General features: G+C 37.1%; 1 protein-coding gene across 2 annotated transcripts in view; it reads left to right on the forward strand.

Annotated features, from left to right (window-relative positions):
• The first annotated feature begins 767 nt into the window (after positions 1-767).
• Positions 768-20,441, forward strand: part of Appl (amyloid-beta-like protein) — a 318,976-nt gene continuing 299,302 nt past the window's right edge. For both annotated transcript variants that reach the window (XM_071673063.1, XM_071673064.1), the window contains exon 1: positions 768-893. In XM_071673063.1, coding sequence (XP_071529164.1) covers positions 819-893 — 75 coding nt within the window. In that variant the 5' untranslated portion in view covers positions 768-818. The remainder of the gene's footprint in view (positions 894-20,441) is intronic.

Below are 20,441 nucleotides of genomic sequence, written 5' to 3' on the forward strand. Positions count from 1 at the left end.
TTGAAAGTTTTCACGTATCATTTAATATATTACAGTTACTTAATTCCACTAAATTAGCAAATCTATCTCCATCTCTCAAGAACTGACTGCAAGACAGCTAAAAGAGACAATCAATAACTATAGCGCCTTTCTGAAGTCTGCATTGACCGCGCAGGAGCAGTAAGCCAACACCCACTTACGGCAGAGGTACGATAATAACTGAAAGAAATGGAAGCCCTTGCTAAACTAAATAAACTTAGTGTTCCATCATGTGTTGATATATGAAAACTTTAATATCAGATAATATTGTCAAACTGTTATAGACAAAAACGTTGTTCAAGCAAATTTCTTTAAATGGTGGTGTGTCAATCTCCATGACGAAGGTTACAGTTTGCAAGTAACGCAACATTATATTTCGTTTCTTATTTAAACATAAACTATATTCTGAATATTATCCATAGTGATAGTGAACAAAAATGGCGTTAGATATTTTATAGTAATTCAATCTAGTTCAGTTTTGAGGTGTGAATTCGTTTCAAGAGGCTTCATGATAGGAAACATTGCTATCGATAAATCTATAGAGATATGTGAAAATCTGGCTTAATATTACACACTAAATGAATTATTCAAATAACATACAGTAAATAAAAGATATAACTTACCTAATAAAGCCTAGTATAGAGTGTTTTTAAAGTTTTCAACTAAAACGATATTTCCTTAGTATGCGTACGAGAGCAGCGCTGCGGATAAACAAGGTTCCAGTAACCTGGGGAGACAATTTTCAGCAGTCAGTGCATTGTGACTCGTTGGAGGGTGAGCATCGAATCGGTTCGGGCAAAATGACATTATTTGTGTTTTATTCAGTACTTCATAGTGTGCTGTGGGCATCATCGTACGCTGCCGGATATGTTGAGGTTAGTAGATTAATTGTAGAGTTTTTGAAGTATTTGCTATGGTGTATACTGTTAGCATTTGGGCGAAATGTCCCTGAGATTACTGGGCAGGGCAGCGGTGATGGCGTTCTCATCGATTCCCTGACACTTAATTTAACAATTTTGTTCCATGGGCTAGGATATGTGTATTGCTGACTTGGTACACCAGTTATAATATGGATTATAACTAAAGCCAGGGCATTTATTTTAGCATGCTACTATGGACCTACGCAGCAAGGAAGACAAAATTTCGTATCAAAACATGATGTGGTAACCTTATACCACCGGGTGGTGTTTGAAATGTTATGCCTATCACGTATTTTATATTACATGTTAGTGTAGGTACCTCGAACCTTGCTTTAGTATTTCTTTTAGTGGATGAAAATGAGATCGATGGGAGAATTGCAATACCGGCGTGAAGATAGGTTTAGCCTGGGGTGTTATCGATATATACATGCCTGATCAGAATTAAGTTTTGAGCATGGTTGAGGGGATGCAAAACTTGGGTTGGTTATATTTTGCTGGTGTAATACATGCAAATGTATGGTGTAGGTTTGAGGTATGAAGTACTCTGCACTCTTTGGGTGGATGTTGTTTGATCTACTTACTGTATCTTGCTGCTTTTTTTTTTTTTTCGACTGTGACAACATCTCTCCTTCAGCCAAACCGATTTTTTTATGGATGCTGTCAATGTGGGTGTATGATTTATCAGATTACCTTTTTTTTCTACTTTCTACAGTGTTAACCTTTGGTTATCAGGTATATTGATCTCAGCCAGGTACGAAAATGGTGCCTATGGTTATCTTCGTTGAGTTCTACCACATTGCTAAATATAGAATCGTGTAAAGTTAAATAAGGAATAGCTCTGATTTTTTGTGCATGATAGATTAAGAGCAGGGAAGCATGGTTCAGGAAAATGTTTCTGTGTGAAATAAGTTGATTGTGAAGAGGGCTGTAAAAGTCAGGGAAAGTCTGTTAATTAATTTGTAAGTGAAACAGTTGCATAAATCAACAGAAACTGTGAAAATCTCGCCTAATTCTCCTTAGCAACCAACTATTTTTGTTTTTTGTAGTGCTGATGTTTCATCAAAAGAATGACATGGTCTCGTTTCACTCTGTTGCTGGACAATGTTTGCATTCTTTAATGTTAAGGGAATTCCACTGATTATGTATTTGTGCAGTTGAATCTTTTTGAAACTACAGTTTGATTTATATAAGAGTAGGTATAACTGCTTGAAATCAATAGAACTTAAGAAAATGTAACCAAACTTCCCCTAGCAGGCCAGCTTAAACTCATTTCTGTATCTTTTATGTATTATCAAATATGCGTAAAATTCATTCTTGGCTCTGGAATTACAAACCATCAAGCAGCTACTTGACAGTGGAAAAGTCACATTTTTCTCAAGTAACATCTGAGATAAAGTAGATATTGGCTACTAGGTGTGGTTTCCTTGGGGTCTGGTCTTTATACTTGAGTTTCACGTAGTTTTACTGTATCATTATTTTTCTTGATTATCATAGCTCTTCCCACTACATAGTAAGCTATTTTAATACTAGGATTGGAGGGAATGATCCCAATTAATGCTCCCCAATCCTAATCTATGTGCAAAAGAAATTCAGTCATTTTATTATAAAGTCATTGAGATTCTTTTGTTGATAAAGTAAGACTTGATTGGAACATTACCATAATTATATGTAGTGAATAGTTCTTAGTACCAGAATTTTTTTTAGATTGAAGGGCACTAGATAATTTTTTTTTTCAAAATATACTGATATGGCTGCACTAATTTATGGGTTGAAATCTATCTTATGCTCATTTCTCTTGTTTGTAGTTTGATTTGAACAAGGCTTTTGTTGAGTTGAATAAATCTTTGAACAAGCTTTCAGTCATCATTACTAACCGGAATGGGCTGAGATCAACTGTACTCATTCTGAGAAATACAGTTAAGAAACTACTTCTTAGAAGGGTGATATATCTTTTCAAAATATACCAACATATCTGAACAAAATTTATGGGCTTGTTTGGTTTGTGGAATTGAGAATTAGTTTGGCTCAGAACCAATCAAAAGTGTAGAACTGAGTGGCAAGGACCAAGAGCTTTTGGGTAGATTTTTATTTGATACTCTAATGGAGAAGAAATAACTTTGGCTTGGGGATACATGCAATAGCTTTGTGGTAGAGTAGGTTGTTAGGTTGGCTTGGGGATACGTGGAACAGCTCTATGGTAGAGTAGGTTGTTAGGTTGGCTTGGGGATATACGGAACAGCTCTATTGTAACAGAGTAGGTTGTTAGGTTCAGATGTTAGAAAGATTGCCTCTCACTGCACTAAGTTCCATAAATATATGCCTTCTAAATTACAAGTTCCATAACTTAGCATAATCACTAGATATATGGCACTACATTATTTAACTTTGCAGTCATTATTTTCAGTCAGCATGCAGGATTTCACTTTCATGTGCAAAGAAAGATGACTGGGTGTTCTAGAATTGCTAGATTTAGTGTTAGAATCTACTAATTTGTGTGGTAATCTGTTGTGGGAACAAATTGAATTTATGTTGCTAAAGATTCCAGTGCACTTTAACCTGAGTTCTTATGTATTGGCTACAATGCTTTGGTATCCTGTCTTTATGCAGATTAGGAATTGAAGGTAGTATTCCTGTCCTCCAACTGATAAGTTCATTATGGATGATCAAGTCCTCTGTTATCTGTCTTTCCCATGCACCTCTCTGTACATTCTCCTTAATTATGTAGGGATGATGGAAATGGGAATTATGCATATTCTCTAGGGAAGGTTATTGTCGTACATAGATCCCTGAGTGCTCCCTGCTACTTTTAGATTGTAAGTATTGAACTGCACATTTGGCTAGTGTCCACTTTTTATGGATTTCTTTCACTGTCATCAATCTTAGTTCTTGATATGTGTCAGTTTATCTTTGCTTTTCATCATTGTTTTAATCCTAGACATACTTGTTGTACATTGTATTTGATAGTAACTATGCTGATAATGTAAAACAAAAAAAAGTCCTCAAAATGTTTTAGTAGTCTGGCATTTTACAGAATTTTGCATAGCAGTGCTATGAGTTGAAATTTTGGTGGATAGCAGTACCATACCATACATAATAAAGAATAGATGGGAAAAATTAGTTTTCAAAAGCATGTAGTCATATCTGAATTCAAGCTGAAAAAAATAGGCTGCAAAAACTATAGAGTTGTTTACAGAAAAAACATATTACACAGAAGATTAAGAACACAGATTGAAGAATAAGATATCCATTGCTAGTTAGCATAATTTTCTGTTATCCTTTGCATGATTATTTGGGTGAGGGGGAATGCTGGAACTGTAATTGATTTGGCCTTTTTGTCAAGGTGTAGGAAATTATTTATTAAAGAATTTTATTTGTAGGAGTTTAAGATTAGGCATTGTATCCTAATTGTATGTGCTTAGGAGAGAATGTAGTTTTTTTGTAAAGTTGTAGATAAAAGTATGAATTTATTGCGAGATCATGGTGAGATAAACTTTGTAATAGCAACTTATTTATTGTCTATAACTGCATGAGTTTTGAGAGGTTATAATTGTCATGCATGCATTAGGAATGTGGATGATCCGTAAATTATGCAGATGCATTGTAGGAGTCTAATATGATTAGCTGAAATCCACACCCACACCTGAATCAACCTCATCGTCATTTTGTGCAACTTCCCACTTTAATTCTACACATTTACTACGTATATTTTCTACCATAGATATAGATTAGTAATAGTAGTAATTGTGGTTTCTTAATAAGTGGTTTGGAGAAGTTATGCTGATAGAATATTATAAGTTGTGTGTGATGCACTGATTGCAAGAATGTTAGATTGTTAAAGCTTGTTATTTTCTTATTTATAGTGTAGGTAGAGAGTTCTACACTTACAGGGCTCCAGCTCTTGAATTTGTGTTATTGTATGTTAGATGATGGATTTGTGCTGAACATTTTGCATCAGATACATTTATAGAAAATGAGGATAGTGACTTGTATGTTTTTCCTCCGTTCATCTACAGTTTAATGTTGGTGTCAATACATTTATTTGAAAATTGATTATTACTTAGTAAATTACCAGTTGAGGTATTCATCAAAACTATCTTTATACATTGAGTAGTTTTGCTCTGCAGTGCTGATATGACGTGGTGTTTACCAAATTGATTTGTGCATGATTTGGAGAATTTTGCCATATTCTACAATATTAGATTAGAACATAAAGGTGAAAGTCGTCAATATAAGGGAAAATGTGGGGTTAACTAATTTGTAGTTGGTTAAACACATAAAAAATGAATATTATATAAACTTTACCTGACGTTTCCCAGCAGCTGAGATTTATTTTAGAAATATAATAGCATTTCTGTAAATTCTTCTGCTTGTATATGGTAGGTTTGGCAGTATTGTGAACAGCTGATCAGTCTGCTGTCTGTTAGTTTACATTCATCGGCATTTTCGCTTGGTGCTATCTCGAAAAGAGCATTAGAATTGAGATAAGTCTCAGTTTTTAAGGAGTTTATGTGATGTTTTCATTGATTCTTATGGTTTTTGTAGTGTTTAGGCTTCTTTACACCAGTCAACCCCACATTCTCCACGAGATTCATAATCTTCACTGTTATTGCTATACTTATCCCTAATCATACTGTGCAACTCATTATAATGTGTAAACACTATACTGGCATTGCAGTACAAAGTTCCTCAATATCTGAAGCAACGTTTGATGTGTGCATAAACAGATCTTCACTTTAATTTCTTACTTAAATTTTCTCCAAAAAATTTGTAAGTTAATGTGGTGTGTGTTAAGAGGAAAGACTTTGTGACTAGATTGGGGGTTTGACATCCAGTTACTTATATTGCACTTTCTTTCAGAAGCCTCCAGTCTAAATTGAAGCCAACAAAATTAGGAAATGTTTGGATTTCAAGGAAAATGTTGGGCTAGATATAGTGATATCAGTGACAAAATCTAAGGATTCATAGCAGTAGTGAGCTTTAGAGTTGGTGATGGGTGCTAGATCAGAATATAACAGCTTTGCCATATTTACTGTGAAAACGGGAGCTGCCGTACTAGAAGAAGCACATGACTAAAGCAACCTTTTTTTCTTTTATAAACATTATGAAATGTTAGGGTAAAGGATAATGAAATTGTAAGAGTGGTGTTACTGATGAATAACACAGTCGATTCAATTACTAGAAAATAAACAGAGTTGCAAATATATAATACCTTTGAATATCTAGAATTTCAGGGTAACATTTATTGTCCATTAATCATTAGTACAATAGAACAAAGATAAAGAAATAAGACCCCATGATGCTATTTGTACAAGATTTTGTGATATGATATTTGATTGTAAGTGCTGTTGTGGCAAAATTTCAATGCATCAGTTTGTTTATTGTTTTTTTTTCCTCCTTTAGCTGCACACAAGTATATAAAGCAACTTTGCCCTCAACACAATAACCTGATATTGATTATTTAATAGATGTTATAGTAATGTTTAAGAAGCAAATGAGCTGTTTTTGGTTCCATATGACTTAATGAATAATTCAGACATGTGGTTTACCAACATATTTTTGTGGGACAGATGGCAGTTTAGAAGGACTGTAATAGTTCAGAATTGCTACTGACTATGTCTTGTTAATGTTTCTACCTGTTACTATCTACTGCTCTTACCATTTTGCCGAAAGGCAGGGCAAGTGCACAGAGCTCATCACAGGAAAATCTAGAGTTACAAAGAATGAGCTGTGTGAGTTAAGCATTGTCAAGTGTTATATGTGTCAAGGAAATTCTGTTTTTGTGGACAGAATGCCAATATTCCACTTGTGGGTGAGGCAGAAAGACAGCTACCTGGATCAGAGGAGTGCAACATGACAACCACTGAAGTGCTGTCGCACAACACAGCAGTTACTAAACCTCCCAGTACCCAGACAGGTAGTACTGGTAGCATAGCTTCTTGGTCGTTGGCTGCCTAACATGGAGAACAGCAGTCAAGTATGATAAGAAAAATTGGAGGTGGAAGGATGGAGTGAAAAGGATTTTAAGCGATCAGGGCCTGAACATACAGGAGGGTTAAAGGGATGCAAGGAGTAGAGTGAATTGGAATGATGTGGTATACTGGGGTCGACGTGCTGTCAATGGATTGAATCAGGGCATGTGAAGTGTCTGGGGGTAAACCATGGAAAGTTCTGTGGGGCCTGGATGTGGAAAGGGAGCTGTGGTTTTGGGCATTATTACATGACAGCTAGAGAGTGAGTGTGAACGAATGGTGCCTTTGTTGTCTTTTCCTAGTGTTACCTCGCACACATGAGGGGGGAGGGGGATGTTATTCCATGTGTGGCGAGGTGGCGATGGGAATAAAGAAAGGCAAACTATGAATTATGCACATGTGTATATATGTATATGTCTGTGTGTGTATATATGTGTGTACATTGAGATGTATAGGTATGTATATTTGTGTGTGTGGACGTGTATGTATATACATGTGTATGGGTTACATACACATGTATATATATATATATATATATATATATATATATATATATATGTATATATATATATATATATATATATATATATATATATATATATATATATATATATATATATATATATATGGGAACTTATCGTGTTTCATTTTCCCCATGGATTCATAGGAACATCTTGATCACGTACAAAATTGTGATCCTTTACAATATATATATATATATATATATATATATATATATATATATATATATATATTGTAAAATTGTCAGAGAAATATTGAGCAAATTCTTTATGAATTTTTCAAGTTGTCAAATGTCTCTTTTTATACCTGCAAAGTTGTCTCTACATTTCTATTTGAATCCATTAGGTTATCTAAAGGAGCATGTGAAGAGGTCAATGGAGCAGCTGCAAATGACATTGGGTAGCTGAATGAAGCTGGGTAATGCTAGTAGGTGGATGTGCATATATCTCTGCACACTCACTGGTTGTAAGGCGATGATGAGGCATTCATCTGTATTAGTTTGCCTTGGCCTATGTTCTGTTTGTGTAGTTTTGGTTATTGCTCCTTGATTATTTGTGCTTTGGCATTGTGTAAGCATCTTGCGTCTTGTTTCATGGCCTAGTTCTGTATAAGCGTCTTGTGTCTTGTTCATAGCTTAGTCTCCTTGTAGATTTCACACTAGTCCCTCATGTAAGGGCAGTGTTCAGCATCTTGGAGACATTGTTTGATGGAGCTTTTTTGCTGGTGTAGGGTAAGTCTTCTGGATGTTGTACAGGTTGTCTTCCCCCATAGGTTATGTTCGTAAGGAGCTCACAATCTCCATGTTGATATTAAATTCATGAACTATGCTGGATTCTTATAGTGTGTTTTGATTTTTGTCCATCTGGTTCCTCATGATGAGATTGCTGTTTTTTATTTTTTTTGTTTGTTTCTGTAGTAGATGACTAGCCTGACTGTTGTGTTGTGTCATTGATGTTTCTGGAGACAATGTCTCATTGTACACATTCATCTGTCATATGCTGTTGACATTTTGTTGCAGTCATGTATAATGTTGTGTTGTTTGTCGTTTCTGCCACTGTGAGCTTGCTTTGTGTGAAGTATTTTGTTTGTTGAAGTCAGAGTTCTTTTAGCCATTGTTGATAAAAGTCTGTCTACTACACTGTTTTTCATTATGGAAGATATGCTGGTTTGATGCTTTTTTGCTGGTTGTAATGTAGTGTTGATGACTCCAGTTTTGTGACATTGGGGGAATTTACTAATTGAATGTAAACATCAGCTTAGGTGTGTGAGTTTCTTGTGAATGGAGATTACGTAGCCATCAGCTTTGCCATTCACTTTGACATCTAAGAATGGCATCTTGTTATTGATGCTGACTTCATGAGTAAATTTCAGAACTGATTTTTATTCCATTACTGCCTTAAGGTTGTTGAGGTGTGTTTCAATTTTGAAAGGTTAATGACATTTACGTAGTTGTTGGAGATGAAACCCACCTCAGTCACCTTAAACAGCAGTAAATTTACTCAAGAATTGAGTGTCAACAAGGTGCCATTCTTAGATGTCATGGTGGATGGCAACACTGATAACCATGTAATCACCATCAAAAAGAAACTCGCAGACCTCAGCTGATGTTTACATGCAACTGGTGAATGTTCCCGACGCTACAAAACTGAAGTCATTAATGATGTGGGAAGCTTGGCATACAAGACTGCATCGAACTAGCATATCTTCCACAATGAAACACGTGGTATTAAACAGACTTTTATCAGTAATGACTACAAGAGCTCTGACTTTGACAAGCAACTAAAATACTTCATACAAAAGTTCACAGTAGTAGAAAATACAGGCAGCACATTTTATATTACTGCAACCAGATGCCATTAGCATAAAAGACAACTGAGTCAAGCTAGTGATCTGCTAGAGAAAGAAAAACAAATAACTTCATTATGAGCAACCAGCTGTACAAAATACATCGTACAATAATCCAATTTAGTTTATGAATTCATATGTCAACAGGAAGCCTGTGAGCTCCTTACTAACATGACTTGTGGGAAGCTTAAGCTGTACAATACCCCAGAGACTTGTCCGACGCTTACAAGAAAGTTCCATCAAACTAAATGTCACCGAGAAGGATAACACTGCCCTCATGCGAGAGGATTGCTAAATCTGCACGGATACTGTTCATTTAACAAGACACTAGATGACTACACATCAATGAAGCACTAATTATCAGGGAACAAAAACCAGTACACAGACCAAGACAGGCTACTACAGCTACAGGCCACAGAATCATGTTACAACCATTGAGTGCATAGTGCTACAAGTGTGTCGGAGTGAGTGAGGGAAGGTTGACAGAAGTGTGTGTGTGTGTGTGTGTGTGTGTGTGTGTGTGTGTGTGTGTGTGTGAGAAGTGGAAGGAACAAGGAGGAGGGAACCAAATTGGAGATGGAAGGGTGGAATGAAGGGGATTTGAGTGATTAGGGTCAGAACATTCAGAAGGTCGAAAGGTGTGCTTGGAATAGGGTCAATTGGAATAATGTAGTATACAGGGGTCAACATGCTGTCACTGGACTAAACAGGGCATGTGAAGCAACTCAGGAAAACCATGAAAAGGTCTGTATGGTCTGGTTATGGACAGGGAGCTGTGGTTTCAGTGCATTACACATGACGCCTAGAAAATGGAGGTGAACAAATGTGGCCTTTCTTTGTATGTTCTTGGCTCCATCCATTGACAACATGTTGACCCTGGTATACCACATTGTTCCAGTTCACGCTATTCCTTGCTTGCCTTTCACCCTCCTGTATGTTCAGGCGCCTATCGCTCAAAGTCTTTTTCACTCCATATATTTCATGTATGAAAAATATATATGTATAATCCTAGGAGATAGGGGAGAAACAATACTTTCACATATTCCCTGCGTCTTGTAGAAGGCAACTAAAATGGGATGGGAGTAGGGGGCTGGAAATATATTGGTACAATAAAGAGGGAATTCCAGTGTTGCATTATTTGAGGCAATTTTTATGCATTTTCCTAGAATGATTCATAAAATACAGTATTGCAATCAGAGAATATGCATGTTTAATGATGGATAGAAACAAAATCTCTGTCTTATGAAGGAAAATATATTTGGTTACTGTATAGCTATTTTGTTATTGAGAGAATACTGAGTGCTGCAGTATAAATGGTTTGGGATAGAATTGTAAAGGCATCTCATTGCCGGAATGTTGGGATGGGATAATCAGCCTGAGGAAAACCAGATACACATATAAATTTCATTCTGCTTATTTAGGGCTACAGATTGGATGGTTAACTGGAAAGTAGGTTGACTGGATGTCAGATATGATTACAAGGCAAATTACTAGACTTCAGGACCATGAGGAAATGCTGTTGCCTGTCAAATGTTAACCAAACTGGTTTTCTCTCTCTACCAACTTTTGAGTGAGGTGGAGAAGACACTGTTTAAGTTATTCCAGCCGTCCTTTCACCCTTGGTCACCAAAAGGTAATCCAGTGTATGCCCAATATAGCAGACTGGTCTTATATTCAAAGAAACATGAGTTGATTTCTCTAGTGAGGCATATAGTTATGTTATCTGTACAAGCTCTAAAGTTATGTTGTTATAGGTTAAAGCTGGTCCAGTATGGTCAGTTGAAGTTCACAGAAAATCAATATGGTGTCAGGTTAAGATACATAACATTTACTGGAGGACAAGTAATGTTAATGTACGAAGTAAAAAACACACCAGTTAAAATATAAAACTTTGAATAGCAGCATTGATATTATAGTGACATGGATATTCATAGATTATTAGGGTTTTACACGAGTGTGTACCATGCCAAAAAATTTCCAGACTGTGTCATGCAAGGCAAAGTGTCAACTGTGCTTAATGTTCATGTATGAGAATAAATGAAAAGGGTAGCACTAAAAATAACCCAGGGAGGATTTTGCTACAGTACAGCCAAATATAGGTCTATGCAAAGACCATTTGCTAATGCTAAAGAACCTTCCTGATTAGCTGAAATCCCTACTGTTGCACAGTTGTACATTTATTTTGCACAGTGTAATAAAGATGTAACATTTCTTAAGTCTCTGAGTCGAAACCTTTAACTAACCCCCCTAAGAAATTGAACTTAACCAAACAGTAGTCTCAAGCTATCACCCTGCTGCTGTTCTTTGCACCAGTGAAGTGAACATTCTTTGCCTATCCCACACATTGCAAGAATGTTTAACCAAAATCTTAACTCTTATGGACTTTTCTTTTTTACAGTCCCCCAGTGTGTTGAGAAGCATTATTACAATTTCAAGTGGCAAATTTTCATTTGCAATAACTTTAATTCAATATCTGTGAAAAAATAAAATCTACAAAAAGTCTCCGCTCAAATGTATCGTTTCTTGGTAAGTGGTTGGCTCATCATAATTCGTTTGTACATTATGATGTGATAGGCCATATCAGGATTATATGAATATGGTGGTTCATAGGGCTGGATGTAGGAATTTGGGCCTTTTTACTTGAATGATGCTACATTTTATGAAGTGTTTCATAACAAATAGATTAGATCCGCGACATTTTATGAAGTGTCTCATAACAAGTAGATTAAATCTAGAATAAGTTTTGATACATTGTCCATGAATATATTCTTGAACTAGCTGTACTTTTGCGAAAGAGGTCTTGTTATTCCAGCACCAAAGAAACTCCAAAGTGCACATAATTACCTACAAGTTTTAAAGGTTTAATGTTGGCAGTTTTCATAATGCAGTTTAACCAGTGAGACATAAGATTTATCGTGACATGTAACTTCAGAAAGAGGCGACAGTTGGCCAAAATATATTTAAACACTGATACACAGTGGCTGTATACTAAATAAAATCAAATACATCCATAACTTCAAAAGATATCATGCTCCTAAGTGTTTCATGACCTTTAGTTCACAAGAACAGAAACCAAAGTAAGGGTTATAGTTAGTGCCTTGCAACAAATTTGCTACTTCTAAATAAATTGCTTTGCCCACCAAGTCTCAAGTGAATGTCTGCTTTGGTCAATATCTTATCAAACATGGCCTCTGACCTGAGTAACCTGGTCCAAGTTAAAGGTCATAGCACCACCTAACAAAGCTCCTAAGAATGATTTTCCTTTTCGATTACAATGATGATATTACACTGTTTGCTCAGTGCTGTATACAGATACTTGAGTCATGTCAGATATGAAATAATACTTACAGAGGCTCAGAAAAGTATTGTTAAATAAACATTGACTGTTGTACAGTATTCCTCATTTGTTTTGATCCTTCCATTACCTGTTTCTTCTAATTGTTGCCACTTGGTTTTCTGCACCACTCGGCATTGACTTCTTTCCCTGTGTTTGTTCCCCTTGACATTATCTTCTCATGCCAAGTGTCATATACTGTTACCTTTCATCAACAAATGCTATCTACAACAGAAGATGCTGTGCTCTAACTCGGCAAATCATCATGTAGGCAAAATCTGCATGTTATTTACAACTGACTAAATAGACACCTATTTTCTTAATTCTTCATGTATTAAAAGGTGAACATCTGTGACAACTTGTACTGTATTTGATGGAATACTGAGCAATTTATTGAGCGAGGAATTGGTGATCTTTTATCCCCACTTCAGGAAACTCTGCCAAGAGGGTTATATTTTGCTCGGGAGCTGCAGATGCATGGAGACCTACAATAGCAGTGTCATGATGGAGTATTGAACTATTGTCTCAAGTTACAATCAACCAACCTCTGGCTTTTAACTTCTATTTCACACTAACTACTGTAAGACGATCAGTGAACTGAAGGTGCACAGTCTATAAAGAAATTCAGGGACTTCCTTTTTTAATTGTATCTTAAATTTTAAATGACAAAAAAGGACATTTCTGCTGGTATGTAGAATGCTACCATAAGAGCTTAGAATAAGGAGAAAACTTATTCCATTACTGGATTGAAAAATATAGCAGGGATAGATACATGGATGGCTTACATCTAAGTATGTGTTACAGGGTAAAGCAATGTCTTTTGTTTATTTTTATACAACCATCCTTCCACCCTACAAAAGAAAAAAAATCCGGAAGTGACCATGCTTGCTATTAAGCTGTTGGTCACTTGGTGAAATATTGTTGCCAAAAATGACCTTCAAAATCAGACGCCGAAGATTTGTAAACAACTAACAATATCTGATATTTTAATGATTTAGCGTGATTTCATATGTAGTTGTTCTGAAATATGATTTTACCACAGCTATATGGAAATCCTCCCCTCTTGTTTTTTTGTTTTTTTTCCAAAAGAAGGAACAGAGAAGGGGGCCAGTCCTCTGTTCTTAATGCTACCTTGCTAATGCAGGAAATGGCGAATAGTTTGAAAGAAAAGAAAGTATTAATGCCAATTTGTATAAGAATAACACTACATCTTTGTAAAATTATGGTTGATTTTGGTATAAATGAACTTGCGCATTTGCCAGAGGCTTTTTCTGAAACAAGTCGAATTAACGGTAAATTTTGTTGATCATTTATTTCTTTTGGTGGGAACTGAAGTTTCGTGCTGATAGAGAGGGATTCTGGCTGTGATCGTATCAGTGCCTTGTGTTCTGAACTTTGGCAATGTAAAGTGAATATACGAGACAAAAGTCATGGAGGGGGAGAAAAATGTCGTAGTAAAAAGAGAACATCAATGTACCAAATGAGTGCGGGGAAATGTGCCTGTGAATTTAGAAAATTCTCTTTACGAGAATGGAGTGAATCCCTTTCAATTCCCTGTACGAACATAAACCTTCGCCAGTTAGATTGTGATCTTGGGCAAGAGAGTTCCTCGGTAATAGAAATCTTTGGCTTTTCATTTACCAGGAGAAATGCTTTGTAACATTACAGTATATCTGGTGAGATCTATCGTGCACAGTATATGTTTTGATATACTGTTCGACTTCTCAGGTATTACGAAAAAGAGGTACTTTGTTTAACAAGTGGAGCAAGTGCCTGCATACTGCCTCCATTTAATACAGGGTTTAAGAAAAGCCATTTACTTAATAGTGATTTTGCATGTGATCTGTCTTGCTGGGCTATTTAGTCAGTCATTTTAAGTATTATTTAGCCCCAGAGCGAAGCATGCACCTCAAGTTATAGACTCGATGGAGACTTTAAAGACAACCAAAATCTGACGTAATATTGCTGACTGAATATCAGAATGATAAATGTTGCATCGTCTTTTTTATGTATTTTGAACAGAAGTATGACGAATATTTTATCGTAACTGTAGCATATGTTTATGCATCATTAGAAGCTCTTCAGTTCATTTGTTCCATAAGACGTCCTCACCATTGTGGCCGTGTTATACCCGTGATGTATGCCTTTCCAGTAAAGGAGATAATAGGTGATTATCTTTGGAGCGACTCCAGTTATAACCTGTAGGTTGGAGAGAGTTGAGGTGATGAGTCGGCCCGGGTTGCCGCCTCCATGGCTCTGCGGGGAACTATAACTCAGGCGTTCATGTTGCCACGGGGACGCTTCTCAACCTCATTAATGGTATTCCGGACGGTTTGGACGTTTTCTGCTCGCCTCTATATAATTAGTTAATGTGGTACACATATGACAGTTTATATGGTACTTCATTTCATGCTTGGGTGTTGCGAGAAATAGTTACTTGTTGAGGACAAAGGAATTATTTAGTGTAACTGTGCCAAGAACGTAGCTGCAAAGGCGCTGTCCCTTATCTCGACTCTAATACTGACCTAGTTAAGGCTCCCGATAATTCGAAGCTCAGGGTAGGTCAGAGGCAAGATAGAAACGCTTAAGTCATTGAAAGAAAAAGTTCCAGACGCGCTGAATGGGGTTAAGAAGCATTGGGCTCGTAGATAAGGAGTAACAGTGTTGTTAGTGATTGTATTATTGTATAGGAAGGTGTTCTTGTTTGCTGATATACTTTTTATACGTTTGTATATATTTTGTGTCCGAACGTGTGTTAGTGTGTGATCAGAAGTGTAGAGTGTTGATGCAGTGCCATAGTCTTTTAAGTAGGTGATGGCATGATTTCCCGGCTTCTCTTATCGCTTTCTTTTCATAGAAAATTCAGATATGAAGTTGTATTTTGGAACTTTGTGAAATGGAAAAAACAGTGTCAAGAAAGCGTAGACTGAAAGTTGGAGTTGTAATGAATATACTGGTAGTCGGTGACATTTCAGATAAGGATGCTTCGTGTTTGTGAAGGTGGTGTGAGGGAAGATGTTAATTAACGAACCAAATTAATGTGTAAATATTTAAAATTGCTTACGGTAATGTGAGAGCTGTTGTTCAAGGCAGCACACAGGACGGAGTTGAGAATGATGGTTCTCTGCACTGAGAAACTATTTGAACAAGGAGTTAAGATGATATATGTATTGATAAATACGCATCATTTATCACTATTTTATTTATGGGCCTTTGAAAGGTAATGTCATTACGTTGTGCTTTTCTAAGTGTGTAGGTGATAGACGTCTACTTTTGGTAGGCCGACACATTCATCGAGAATAATGATGCCTCTGAAATATATCGATCCAACCCAATTGGAGCAGTAGGATAATTCACCTACATTATGTCAGTAAGGACAGTACAAGTGTCAATCACGAAGCACAGGTTGTTCAGTAAAAATGTAAAAATCCATCCATGATCTAGCCCAGTCATACCATTGAAACCATGAAGAATCCAGTAGGAATTTTCATATCTAGTCTAATCTTAACAGTAGGAACACCAAACAATCCAGTTTCAGTAGTCGAAATGTTATCCAACTGGCAAGTAGGAAATAGGCCTATACCTAGCTATCCTCATCTAACCAGTAGGAACAAGTTTTTGTGTGGAAAAATTTACAGCTAGAATTAAAATTGCACCATTAGGAATGAAGCATTGTACTGTTGGTAAGGTAGATTAAATTGTATGTTGGGGAGGGTAGGTTGAAGTCATGGAACATGTTGCTGGGTTGTGTCTTGAATGGTTAAGATGTCTCACAGGGTAAAGTGCATAGGGAGGAAAAAACGAATGCTCAGAGTTGATAAGCCTGGGGTGCGTTGACGTGCGTGGTATTGATCACTCTTGGATCACCAGATTAATTTCCTGGAATAGTGTTATTGGTTGGCTGGGTGAAGTTCTTGGATACTATATTTGGCAGGGCAAAGTGAGTTATAGTGTTTATTGTGGGGCGGCCATTGGAAGTGCGTGGATTGAAGTCTGGGAGAATTTTATGAAAAGTATTTTGACCTGATGAAGTCCGTGGAAAAGTGTGGTGGTGAGTGGTAAGGTCATTGCATACACCCAGCAATGGTTAAACTTGGTCATTATAAGTTATTGAAGTGGGAATATTTTTCATCAAGGAACTTCGTAAGGTTTACTGAAGTTTTAGAAATTAAGATATTTTTCCGACGATGTTAATTGCACCTGAATGAGTGAAGTTTAGTTTGCAACACAACTCGGAAAGTGTGCCTGTGAAATAGCGGTAACTAAAGTTTTGGTTTTGACTTGATCCCAACTAAATGTGATTGTCTAAGCAATCATCTTAGGTAGGCAGTGCTGAAGCCTACCCTCTGCAGAAGCTGTCATCTGTTGGGATGTTGCCAGCAGGCTGTGCTTGTGTTAACTTGGTAGTTTGCCATTTAGAAGACATGTTATAATAACTTGCCATCTGCGTAGGTTAGTAGTTTGGGTTCTGAAGACATTTATAACAAATGCCATTAACAGAGGTATGCTTAAGAAAATATGATGATTCTAAGATTTTTTTGTCAGGATTATATGTTTACTGTGTTGAAAGTGAAAATCAATAGTTCCTTACTTTGCTTTGTGCATGTCTGATGGAGAACCGTCCTGGTTGAGTGTGGCTTGAGCAATTAGCAGCGTTTGAAATGAGCATTGTAAATGAGACATCTAATAAGCATTTGGAAGGAAATGGTCTGTTAACAAAGACAGGTTGATTGTGTTCGCGGAGGCACTCGATTATAACTCGGTGTAAGACAACCAGTGAATATTCCAGATGATAGCCGTTCACGGTTCAATTTCAGTCGGCTGTTGAACCTGGACGTGATTACTGAGTAGCGGCGGGAGAGGAAGGGAGGGCCTGTCTGACGGTCGATAGACGCATTTCGGCTTCGTGATAGTTGTTTCGATGTTTCCTGCAATGATGGAGTTTCCATTGCAGTTTGATGGTACGAATGAACCTGACGACGATATATTCATTAGAGAGGAATGAGGGGTACTAAGTATGATAAAACCCGCAGTAGCAGGCTGAAGTAGAACATTCTTTACCCCATCGAGCACAAAGGTACGATCTTTGTTAACCTTTGGTGACCTTTTGAACCTAAACTTTGAGGATGAATACAGATGCCAGGTCATCATACCTGAGGCGCGTACCTTTGTGCTCAAGGCCTTTACGTTATGTACATAGGCTTTGGTACATTCCTCAACTGTTTATCTACGTTTTGTCTTTACGATCTACTTGTCATGGAGAGAATTTTACACTTGTATTGTGCCGTCACTCTAACCTTGCTTGCATATAGCACATTTCCCACCTATGTGGACATACACATTTCATTTTCAGCCAGATATATGTAGCCCAGCATCATAGATGATACCAGCTTTGAGGAGAAACATGTTTACAAAGGAGGGTATGTTGTAGGGCTTCGGAAGGTGGTCGGTGCGACAGCATTGCGTCCAGCGAGGAATAAGCGAAATGTTGGTCGAGGACGTTGAGTGTATCTTTGTCGTGTGTGATGTTATAGAGTGTATATACTGTGTCCTGGAGCCTGGTTGCCCTCTGTTATTTTCTGCTGATAGCATGAGCTACATAAGGGTTTAGTGTGATAGTATAATCCTCTTTGAAGGTCAGCAAAATAGAATAGTTATGCTAATGTAACGACTGCGCGCATTGGGTTCCGACTTTGGCTGGTCACGTACTACTGCCCCACCCACCTGCCCTCTCAGACCAAAAACAAGTTATGCCGCATGCTTTTAAAGTGGGCTGTGGAAACAGTTTCGGGCGGGTTTCAGCAGAGGAGTGTGACGTAGTCGTGACTACAGAAGTGCCTTGGACAATGACCCTTGTAAAACCCTCTTTAAAGCGCCGTGAATGTAAATGTGTTTCCCTCCCTGAGATATATATTTTTTTTCGTTTTTACCTAAGCAATTATTTTTTTTTTTCGTAGTCTATTTTGTGCGATAAGGACATAGAAATTGTGAGGTATGTCCCTTGGTCCAGGGCGCTCAGACATGGTGCCATTTTTATGTTTTGCTCTAAGTTAGATAAGGCTGCTGTTCCTTATGGTCTCAAACAGGTGAAACTGCACGAGGATAACTTTCCACAAGTCTCATTCCCTGAATAGGATTAATGTGATTTAAACCATTTTACTATTTTATAGGGATCAAAGATTTTTTTTTCATGGCCATACTTCAACCAGTGCTTATAAAGTTTGGCGCAGGAATGTCTTACACGTCCCACACTTTATGGATGTCAGATATGTGATTTAACAATTTTTCCTATCCGATAAGGGTCATATATCGCCATGAAAGCGCAATTTTGATTTTTTTTTTTTAGGGAGGGGGGAGATAGTTTGGCCAATGTTGATGAAATGTAAGACAAGTAAGTCTTTAAACATACCTTACTTGATGCCAGTGGCAAATTGTATCGACCAATTTTAGCTTTAGAGGTTGGAGGTTATTAGAAAGAAAGAATACAAGTAATCCATTTTGTTGTTAATCTGTGTTTATGAAACTCCCTCACATGATCGGGAATCTTTGCTCTAAGAAATGTAAGGTGTATCTTGAGGGAGACGTTGCATTTGCTCGCAAATGTTGGTTGGCCTTCCTAGTAAACAGTTTGTATCTATAAAGTAGTAAGGAATCATATAATTGCCCGTTCTTTCGACTCGTACCGTAAGTATAGATCATGTATACATGAGGGGAAGCGATAGATGTTGGTTCTTGTGGTCAAGAGAAAGTTCATGGTAAACCAAAGTATATGGAAACTGATACACTATGATAGCCTGTCATGTTCATCTGTGGTGGAAGGTTTCTTGTACCAGTTCAAGAGGTCATACCTTATTTTACGTACATACATACCTAATAAAGAAATTAAGTGTATTTATAAGAAAATATAAAAACAGACGAAGACTGTTGGTTAATGAATACTATTACTTAAACGGCTTTAAATTACCATAAGATGAAAAGCAACCGTAATGAAAGGTGAATATTAAGCATTGCATGAATTGTATGTTTTAGTGTCGTTTTCACGGCTAAGTCTATATCATATGGCATTGCAAGGTGCCAGTGGTATTTGCAAGGGAAGTAGTACCCAATGCACGCGGTAATGGACAGCGCTTTCATTAATTCAGATCCCTGAAAAACCCTAGAAATTGGGGAACGGTGAAGCAAATGTTTGACTTTATGTCTGTCATGCTGGAGTGAGAGTGCGCACTTGGGCTTAATTAGGTCATGACATCACCTTATGCGGCAGATTAGAAGTCGTACCCTCCTTTACCACCCGCTCGCTCACGTTGGCGACACCATTGGTAATTGAGGAGTGTTTGATTTCTAGTCGTATCTGAAGGGAATACATCCTCTTTAAACTTTTTTTTTTCGTCCAGTTATTTTTTTGGAAAAGTTTACGAGTGACAGCTTTTAAGATACATGCGTTTATTTATTTTTTTTTTTATGTTAACTTTGCGACTGTATCCTGTGATGGCCTTAGTGATTCATTGTAGGTATATTTTGGATTGCGTGCGGTTTGCTTTATATACTTTTGAAGCAAGGTTTCTCTTAACAACAACTCTGCGGTTTTTGATCTGCTTACTAAGGGTCAACCAACTGTCGCTGCCTAGTTTTATTGCTCAGGTTTGGTGGTAAACAGGTGCTTTCTTCCGTTTTCTTATTACACTGATCATTTCCCATTTGTTTGTCATGCAGCTATAGCAGATGAGTTGCATTTCTCTTTATCTGGTGAAAGGTATTTGATATATTTGGATAGATCAAGAAGCGATCTTACATTAATTTAGGAAAACTGTGTAGCGTTTTATTCAGCCATTT

This window comes from Panulirus ornatus, chromosome 18 (genome assembly GCF_036320965.1).
Source record: "Panulirus ornatus isolate Po-2019 chromosome 18, ASM3632096v1, whole genome shotgun sequence".
In the NCBI taxonomy this organism is placed as follows: domain Eukaryota; kingdom Metazoa; phylum Arthropoda; class Malacostraca; order Decapoda; family Palinuridae; genus Panulirus; species Panulirus ornatus.